This window comes from Tupaia chinensis, unplaced genomic scaffold, assembly GCF_000334495.1.
Source record: "Tupaia chinensis unplaced genomic scaffold, TupChi_1.0 Scaffold143695_1, whole genome shotgun sequence".
Classification (NCBI taxonomy): domain Eukaryota; kingdom Metazoa; phylum Chordata; class Mammalia; order Scandentia; family Tupaiidae; genus Tupaia; species Tupaia belangeri.
This window is the reverse complement of record NW_006203543.1, coordinates 765990-776173: the sequence shown is the minus strand read 5'-3', so window position 1 is coordinate 776173 and position 10184 is coordinate 765990. Positions and strand designations below refer to the sequence as shown.

General features: G+C 42.0%; 1 protein-coding gene across 3 annotated transcripts in view; it reads left to right on the top strand.

The window, feature by feature from the left end:
* The window catches only part of MAST4 (microtubule associated serine/threonine kinase family member 4), a 195124-nt gene that overhangs the window by 152998 nt on the left and 31942 nt on the right, over positions 1 to 10184 (top strand). For all 3 annotated transcript variants that reach the window (XM_014582630.2, XM_014582627.2, XM_027766794.1), the window contains 3 exons: positions 1959 to 2060; positions 7840 to 7962; positions 8162 to 8274. In XM_014582630.2, the coding sequence (XP_014438116.1) occupies positions 1959 to 2060; positions 7840 to 7962; positions 8162 to 8274 (338 nt within the window). The remainder of the gene's footprint in view (positions 1 to 1958; positions 2061 to 7839; positions 7963 to 8161; positions 8275 to 10184) is intronic.

Sequence of the window (10184 nt, the reverse complement as noted above, 5' to 3'; positions counted from 1 at the left end):
ATATCCATGCCACAATCCCTTCTCCTCCATTCTCCTCTCGGGATCTTGGGCACGCACGCACACGCGCCCGGCATGAGTTTAAGCTGCCAGGTCTAGGTCTCAAACTGTGGTTGACCTCATGGGAGTCCAGCGACATAGCCATTACACTAACTGCTGGCCCCTCAGGTTTTATTTGAGAAGATTTTAATCCTTTTTTCCCATATGAAGGATAATCTTGCAGGATATAATAATCTTGGTTGAAATTGTTTCTCTCTTAACACTTTCGATACATCTTTCCATTCTTTTTTTGCTTCCATTGTTTCCATTGAGAGGTCCAGTGTTAGCCTGATGGGATGATCTTTGTAAGTCACTTCTCGTTTCTCTCTTGCCAGTTTTAGTATCATGTCTTTATCTGTGGTCTTGGACAAGATGTGCCTTGGGGAAGATATTCTGGGGTTGATTCTATTAGGGATCCTTTGTATTTCTTGGGTCTGGATGCTTAAGTGCCTCTCTAGACTTGGGAAATTTTATTCCAGGATTTCATGTAATAGATTTTCCATGCTGTTATTAGTTTCTTCACCTTCTGGGATGCCAATTATTCTGATGTTTGGACGTCTTATGGAATCTAGTATTTCTCGTATATTATCCTCATTTTTTTTGTTGTTATTTTCTCTATCTTTTTGGTGGTTTTCTCTAGGTCAGAGGTTTTATCTTTTACATTGGAGATTCGATCTTCAGCATGATCTAATCAACTTTTAATACTTTCAAAAGAGTTTTTGCTTTCCCGTATTACAAACTTTATCTCTAATAGCCCCATCTGATTTGTTCTCAGAGTGTCCATTTCTTCTTTCATATCATGGAAGGACTTCCTAATCTCCTGTAGTTTGTTGTCTCTTTTCTGTTCCAACTCATAGAATTTGCTCACCATGAGTGTTCTAAATTCTTTTTCTGACATTTTGGTAATGTCCTCAGATTTTAGGAGAGATGGAGGGAAGTTACTCTGTTCCTTTGATGGAGACATATTTCCTGGTTTATTCTGAGCCTCTTCTTCTACTTCAAGCCATTGGAAGATGTATTCACTTTTGAATACCTCTTAGGAGCAAGTGTATGTCCCTTTTGCTGTGAATTAATGTATACAAAAGTCTATCTTCTGTTGTTTTTAGTAATGTTGTCTGAAGTGGTGTATCCTATTCAGGTGCCTGAAGAGTAGTATCTCCGTACTCACAGGTGGTTCAGTACAGGGGAGGATCCCAGGGAACCTTACAATACTAGAGATTTCAGAACTGTGATTCTAGATCTGTCTAATCCCTCTGGCAGGATGGAGGATGAGGAAGAGAGGATAATGTAAGAGGAAAGAAAAGAGTAAAGAGGAGGGGACCTAGAGATGGAACTGGCACTCTCCTGTAAAGCAAGGACCACTCTGTGGGACAAAGGAGAGGAGGGTATTAACAAAACAAAAAGTAAGAGCAAAGAGAAAAAAAAAATAATAAAAACTTGCCTACCTCTCTGGGGGGTGGGGTCCTGTTCTTGGGATCCTGGAAGTGGGGTGGGGGTAGTGGTGCCCCTGACTCAGTTTCCCTTGCTGGCCAGGAACCTAGAGATGGAACTGGTGCTCTGCTCTGTGTTAGTCCTCTTAATAACTAAAAGGGGCAACTTGTTGGGAGCCAATTCTGTTGAAGAACAATAAACCAAAAAGTGAATGAAAGATAGTACTTACTGAAACATTGCTGCTGACCTTGTAGAAAGCTGTGCTATTCATGTCATGTCATATCAAACAGTGCTTCTCAAACTGGACTGTGCACAGAAATCAACTGAAGATGAAAACATGATGAATCAGCTGAAGATCCTGTAAAATTCAGATTCTGATTCAGAAGTTCTGAAATGCTGCATTTCTAACAAACCCCAGATGATGTCCATGCTGAGGGGCCTGGACCACCTTTTGCACAAATAAAGTTGTAAACTACTTTTCTTCCTTCCAGATGAGATTAACTGGCCTGAAAAGGATGAGGCCCCACCACCAGATGCCCAGGATCTGATTACCTTGCTTCTCAGGCAGAATCCCCTGGAGAGACTGGGAACAGGTTAGAGCACATGTGTTTTAATTTTGCTAATATGCAAGAAATAACGTCTTTGTGAAGCGATCTGAGGCTGCTGTTTGTGTTTTGCTTTTGCACGGGCAACATCTGTTAGTAGATGTAGAACAGGTCTACAGCACATTATAGCAATAATATTTTGGAGTCTGTTTTTAGATTCAGAGCAATATGTACCCTAGGATGGTGGTTTGTCTTTACTTTTGTGTTTTATAAAGCAGAAATTATTCCTAATTCATTTCAATAAATAACATTTCTCTGGAAGAAAACCTCAAGGGCACATGTATCTCTTTTGTCCTAAAAAGCATGTTTCGTGTATCATTTGAAACAGGGGATTCAATGTGGAGCTCTTTCTTGTTTGTTTGTTTTTGTTTTATTAATATATGTTCCCATAAAGACTTGCTCCATGTATTACTATCCGCAGGCTTTGAAATGGGTTATCAGTACTTAAACTAATTATTAGAAATGACTGCCTGGGGTTGAACCAGGCTGCCCTATCATGGTGATCAGCACCATGACCCAATAAAGGACATTAAGAAACACTGCCTTTCAAGATTAGGGAGATTATAGATTTGTTTCTTGCTGGTTATTTTTCCTGTTTGGCTAGCCATGTTTTGTTTCTTTCTCTTCACTGTATTCTTAATAGACAGACTTAAAGATTCCAGTGTGGACTCCTAGTCTGACCCAGTGTGTGGATTTGTCTAGATCAGACTAAAGTAATAAATGTAAACGTACACACTCTAGCCTTCTACTATCCATAATTTTCATCAGTGAAAATTGTTGGCTTGATGGCTCGTTTACTCTGAGCTGTTTGATTTTACCCCATTTTAACAGAAATATCAGAAAATACTGAAGAAACAGATCTTTCTCCTTGTTTAAGACAAAAATCATTTGCAGCAGTTTCACATACTTGTCTTAAGTTGTTCTCCACATTTGCCAGGAAGCCCCCTGTGAGAGAGCTCTGTTCTTACCGAAATATGGAATGCTGTGTTATTGCAGTCCAGTTGCATTAGAGTAGGGGTCACAACCTATGACCTGGGGGCCAGAGCAGGGCCGCTGATGGCTTTTGGAAGTAAAGTTTGTTGCAAGAGCAATACCCATTCATTTAGCATATTGCGTATGGCTGGCATCATGCTACAGTGGCAGAGTTGGGTAGCTATGACAGACTGGCCCACAATGACTGAAGTACATACTGTTAATAGCTGACACTTTACACAGAAGTAGTGCAGACCCCACATTAGAGAATCCAGCATCATTTAAAATCAGAGCTTAACTGGGACGCCTTTTTGAGCTGCACCTCTTGCTGGAACACCACGTGCCTCCTTGCCTTTTTCAGCGGATGAGTGATCTTTAACTTGGAAAGCCAAAATGAATTGTGGTGAAGGGTGTAGACTCTGGAGTCAGAGTGCCTGAATTTAAATCTTGTTGTCTGACCATGGGTATGTTACTTCCCTTTCTGTTTCTCTTCTGTCAAAAGCAGCTTTTAGAAGGATCACCTCATGGGACTATTGTAAGGAGAAAAAGAGACCATCTGGGAAGACTCTTAGAATCAGGCATGCTCCTGTCACTGCTGGAACCATTGGTGTTTATTTGTTTGTTTGTTTGTTGGAGAGTTTTTTTTTTGTTTTTTTTGTTTTTTTTTTTGCTATAGGGTGTGTGCACTCACCAGAAAGACAGAGAAAGAGAGACAGAAAGTGAGAAATCACCCCTCCCCCCGGGGCGATGGCCATGCCACAATCCCTTCTCCTTCATTCTCCTCTCAGGATCTTGGGCATGCACGCACATGCACCTGGCATGAGTTTAAGCCACCGGGTTCAGGACTTGAACCGTGGTTGACTACATGGGAGTTCAGTGATATAGCCATTACACTAACTGCTGATCCCAGGAACCATTGTTTTTCATATTCTGTGTATATACTCTCTCACTGTCCTTTTTGGATATAGGAAACATAAAAAAGTTGGTAGTACCCCTACTTCTGAGCTGATTGAATTCTTTGAACTGAATATTTGTATTTCTCCTGTTCTGATCACTTGTCCACATCTCTGCAGTGTAGCAGATTGTTGTTTCCCATCTTGTGTGGCTTGAATTCAGGTTTGCTTTCCAGTTCAAGAGATGAGCATCGTTGTAAGGGTCATGCATTCCAACCCGTGTATGGGCAGAGTTTTAAGGAGTGATTTTTACTCACTTAAATCAATTATGAAGAACATTGTCAGGAACCAGCAGTTAGTGTAATGGCTATGTCGCTGGATTCCCACGTAGTCGACCGCGGTTCGCGTCCCGGACCCGGTGGCTTAGAACTCACACTGGGTGTGTGTGCGTGCGTGCCCAAGATCCTGAGAGGAGAATGGAGGAGAAGGGATTGCAGCGTGACTATCCCCCCGGGGGGGTGATTTCTCGCTTTCTGTCTCTATGGCCCTCTCTCTGTCTATCTGGCGAGCGCACGCGCCCTATAGCGAAAACCTCTCAAAAACAAAACAAAAGAACATTGTCATTTTTTTAGTGTCCTGCAGTAGTGCATCTACTTATACAGGCTGTTCAACTGACCCAGAGAATCCTCATGCCTGCATCTGATTAAAAGTGTTTTAAAAATGTGTACACCACTTTTAAAGGAGACACAAAAGTCCCCTCACTTTCAGTGGTCAAGTGTCAGCTTAAAGAGTTTTTTCACATAGCATTGTACTCATTTCCATCCTCGGATACCATCTGGCTTCTTGATTGGGCTTAATTTAGTGGGACAAGGCTGTGATGATGGTCGGCACATCCGTGTGTACATATCATGTGCTGCAAATCATTTTTCTGCACATTTTCTCATTGACTGCAACTTTCAGTCTTTTCAGGGTTTTGACAGTCTGAGGAACAAATCTCCTAGCAGAAGCCCAAAAGAGACATTTAAAAGGCCCTGTCCAAGCTCTTTGGATTGTCAAGATGTACTTGCCAAACAGGCAGGTCCAACATGACAGGTCCCAGTAGGGCCCAGAGAATGAGGCTGAGAATCCCGCAGGCCTGCCATGCTGCTTTCAATGACAGCATTTTGTATTTAATGCATATTTAGCGGGCAAAATAATGCACCGTGAAAATGTGCGAATGCACATTTGCCCGAGAGACTAGAGGCTGAGAAAAAGGGTGTGAAGAACATAATGGATATTTCAGAAACTTTTCATGAAAAGAGAGAAAAACTCAAGGGAGAATGTTAGTGCCAAAGCATAACTTGCATTTGGGAACTTGTCCTACTGGAACTATACTTTGGAACTTGTGAAATATTGAATGGCAGCCTCCTGGCTCATTGGACATAGGGCTAGTGCGATGTGACTGTCACCCGTGTACCAGAGCAAGTCTTACCTGCTACTGTCAGTCTCAGTTTCCAAGACTATGAAAATGGCCATTTTATACATCTCATAGGATTTCCTTGAGAATTAAATGCAAAAAATATGCATGAAAGTGTCTACGACATTGACCGTGGTGTATAACAGGAGCTCAGGAAATCATCAGTTTCCCTCCCGCCGTGGTACATTCTTACAGTGGGAGCTGTCATTTGCATGAGTGGTTTGTATTTTTCGTTCCTAGTGCCGTCTCCAATATATTACCCGCAGTTCAGTCCAGAGATCATTTTTTCTCAGATTGTTGCTTTAGTTGTTTTCTTTCTCAGCTCTCCAAAAGAGCATGAGAAACAAGACCCACTGATAACCAGCTTCTTCTCAGTGGGACACAAGGCCAAAGGGTGAGAAATGTGAGCTGGAACTATAATGGGCTGTGAATTTGAGGGGCGGTGACTCATCTGTCATCCATAAACATAAAGGAAGGCTCTCACCAGCTTGGGTCCCAGAGACGGCAGGCAGGAGGGTGAAACCCTGAAACTCTGGATTTGGTCTGCAAGTATCGTGTGAGGCCTTGGCTCTAGAGACACTGCTTTTCTGGGTAACGTTGAGCAGCCCAGAATGTTAGAGCTGTGACAGTGGTCTGGTCTTATGAGCAGCAGCTGAAGTGATAGTCAGTGTGGTATTTGAGAACCTTCGTCAAAGAGGGCTCCTACAGGTGTGTGTTTCGGCATCAGTGTTGTCAGCAAAGTGAGGAATTTTGATAGGGAAACATTTCTGTTTCTGAGTGTATCTCAGTCAAAGAGCACTAGAGGAGAATGACATTGGCAGCCGTGTTTGGGGGACTGGATGGAGCTAGGTGAGAGCCAGAGTGGGACCGTGACAGTTGCTGTATGTGTAGTCTATTTATAAACCGATACAGGAGATGATGGAGCAGCAGCATACCGAAACATGTCTCCTCCTTACGTGGTTGGGATGTGGTAATATGACGCTGAGGTTGGGCCTGGGTGTTTGTAGACAGGCCTTACTCTCTGGAGGATCTTGGCCCAGTGTGCTTTATCACTCATCTTTAGTTTCCCTATCCAAACATGGGGTCAGTAATGCCTATGCTGTGGGATTATTTTCAGTGACTTAATTAAAGGAAACAATCCTTGTCACAAAGTCAGCCCTCAGATCATGTCTCCTAATATTGCTGCTGTTGGGATTCATATCAGACTTCAATATTTGACTAGCACCTTTAAAAAAGCCTGAATAGAATCTTGCATAAATATTCTAATCAAGTGCTTTGTCAAGAAGACGCCATTCTTCCCTTTTTAGGGATGACTTCTCTGCTCTGTGCCTTTCTCTCCGTATCATTGTTCTCAGAAACCAGTTACCCCGGCTGAATGGGGAGCCAGAGCTACACCGTGTGTTGCATTAGAGGGACACAGAGCCTCATGTCTGGCCCACACAGACAGCACCCCCTCCCCACACACCAAAATCCACAGCCCATTTTCCATTCAGCTTGCATTTCTCATCCTGTTCCTTTTGTAGCTCACTGGGGACAAGGATGAGAGACATGGGTGACAACTGCAAGGAAGAGGCATTTTACATTACACCTAGAGCAAGTTCCTGGCAGGGAGGCTGTTTAGATTCTGGTATCAGTCTTCTGAGAAAACTCTTTGTTACAGTTTCCCTCATCAACGTGTGTGTAGGGCGGGCCCGATTCTTATGCTGCGATTTTACAATGTGCACCTGTTTATGTGTGCATGGGTTGTACTGTTAATATTTTTTATGGGTCCTGCCCTTCAAAATCGCTCTTTAAAATCATGGACTGAATTAAAAGCATTTCACTGTGCTGTCATGCTGACTTGGCAAAAAGAAGCCTAAAACTTAGGAACTGTGAGATTTTTATTGGATGCATTATAAATCAAACAGGATTGTTGGTTTCTTACTTCAGGATCTGTAACCCACAGAATCTTAATTCCTACCTGTGTTAATGAGCAATCCAATAAAATTGAATGGTCACCATTATAGAGTATTTCAGAAAAAATCATTATTATTAACCTTACCTCTAGAGGACATGTTGCTATGAACACATTTTGCACCTTGTTAAAATTTCTTTGGGTTTGTAATGAGTGAGTCTGCTTTGAGCCAATATGCATCCATGTCCCCAGGTTCAGCATAATGTGATTTTAAGTGGCCACATCATTAACCTTTGAAAAATGGAGGAAGTCATGGAAAAATTAACAAAGAGAAACTGTAGCAGAGCAACTGCTATTAGCAAAATCAGATCTCCTGCTGATAAATTATGGGAAATTGGGGGGGACTTGGGGATATAGAATGAAACTGTATTGTTTTCATGACTTCTTTATTCTTCTGCTGATACATTTTTAAATTGTTCTTAAAAACTGATGTTTACCTTCGCTTGGAGGGTAGTTGAACACCTTCTTCTCCGTCTTCCCTGCCCTGTCCAGGTGGTGCTTACGAAGTCAAACAGCATCGATTCTTCCGTTCTTTAGACTGGAACAGTTTGTTGAGACAGAAGGCAGAATTTATTCCCCAACTGGAATCCGAAGATGACACAAGTTATTTTGATAGTATGTGCATTATCTTACATGATATATTGGTTTTGCCTTTATTTTATAATAAATGATCTCCACTTTTGAACCTTCTGACCTCATACCTATGAGTTCTTAAATGAGACATGGATTTGATACAGAAGCTCATAATTAAAATACCTAAATTAAAAACTGAAATTCTGAGTAATTGGAACTGTTCCCAATCATTTCTCTGTAGCTCGATCAGAGAAGTATCATCATATGGAAACTGAGGAAGAGGATGACACAAATGATGAGGACTTCAATGTGGAAATTCGACAGTTTTCCTCGTGTTCACATAGGTTTTCTAAAGTAAGTGAAATGTGGCATGAACACACAGAGTCTCTCTGGGAGTTTCCCACTGGCCAGATAGTTGGTATCCTGAAATTCTGAACAGGATGATAAAACTACTCTTTGGGGGTTCGGGGTCTCCATTTTGTTTAGGAAAATTGGCCCTATCCTCTTCATCCTGAGTCCCTACCCTACTGTGGAAGCATATTCCTTTCTTTTACAAATTAAGACTCCATTTTCTTAGAGGCACAGACTTGAACACAGAGTCATCTTTTCGGAGTATGTGACAGCTGTTCTTGTGACGTCCTTGCCTTGTATGATCCTCAGTCTAGCTCAGCACCAGGCTGTGGGGGTGTCGCCCCATTTCCTTTGTCTTATATTGGAAAAGGTGAGCTTCATTACATTCAGAGCACACTCCTGGTATTACACCACGCACAAACATGGAAGAGGCTCAGTCCTTGGCATACTAAACATATACAGGGACAGGTGACTAAGGAATGAGAAAGTCTTGTAACAGTAATAGAAATTGTAAGTTATATTGGAAGGGCAGTAGGAAGCCATGCTGGAATTTCAGAAATAGTAGGAGATAATAAAATTGATGCTTGAGAAGGATGATTCTTTTTTCTTTACTGATAGTGGTAAGATTTTAAAAAAAACAAAGAAAACGAATAGTTCTGACACAGAGCATGGCCCTAGAAAAAAAAAGAAATAAACAAAAAAGACTATCTCACTTCCTTTCTGCTATTTTCCATAGCTAGATGTTTTCTGTTGCCATGGCATTTTGCATGATTATTGTTTAGCTTTTCTGTAACATTTAGTGATTCGAAAGTGCTCTGTAGCTTTCTCTAAGTGATTACCTGGAGTGCATCTGCAAATTGGCCAGACTACCCTCCCTGTTGATAGGGATGACATAGTGGTGGGGATTTCCCTGGAGAACATGGTGACAGATGTGTCTCGCACTAAGAGGAAGGTTTTGCTAACACCAAATGTAGCTTAGACCAGTGCCTTCTTTCTGAGCCGTCAAAGCCAACCCCCAAACCCTAATTTTTCTGTGCCTTGGGAGGTGTTTCATTTTTCCCTGTCCTTTTCCCTATTCTTTAGCCACCTTCTTCCAAATCCCAGTAGTTGATGGGAGCTGGGTGCCATCCCCATGAAAGCAGCAGGGGCTGAGTAGGGCAGTAGGAAGTGCTTCTCTCTCTGGGCTCTGAGACCCCATTCTAACATACATTTTTCCCATGGGATGACAGCAATTCAGAAATGGACTGAGACCTTCGTTTTACCTAAGCTCTTATCCCATTCAGGAAACCCAGTACCAACATATGAGACTGCCTGTTTGTATGTGTGATCTGTAAGCCAAATACTTCTGGCTCTTATAACCAAGTGTGTGCTGCATTCCTCTCCCCTTTAGCACACCCCCCCCACCCTCTATGGTTATGTCTAACTGGGAATTTCTTTCCCCTTCTCAACCTTTCTCAAAACTTTTATATCATTTGTATAATATACACTGAAAGACCACCAAATTCCATGTACTGTCTGGGTAATGAATATTCAAGTTTCTAAAAAACTAAAATACTTAGCAATTATTGGTGGCTAGTATGACCAATAATTGTGTGACACATCACATATTAACAGATGCTTTGAAGACAATGAAAGTATGTAGAAATGAGAGAGTGGGCATGTGTACCATTAACTGTCAGATAAGATGACATGTGTGCAGAGACTTGAAGGAAGAGAGGGTGGGAGCTGCAAGGGTATCTGGGGAAGTGGACATCTTGCAGAAAAATCAACAAGAGGGAGAATAATTAGATGGTGTCAGGGGGTGTTGAGGAATGAGGGGACCTGATGATGCTGAAACTTGAAGACACTGAGGGTTCTTCAGTCACATGCTGTCCTAGTGCCCTATGAATGTAGCCCTATAAGAGTGGAGACAT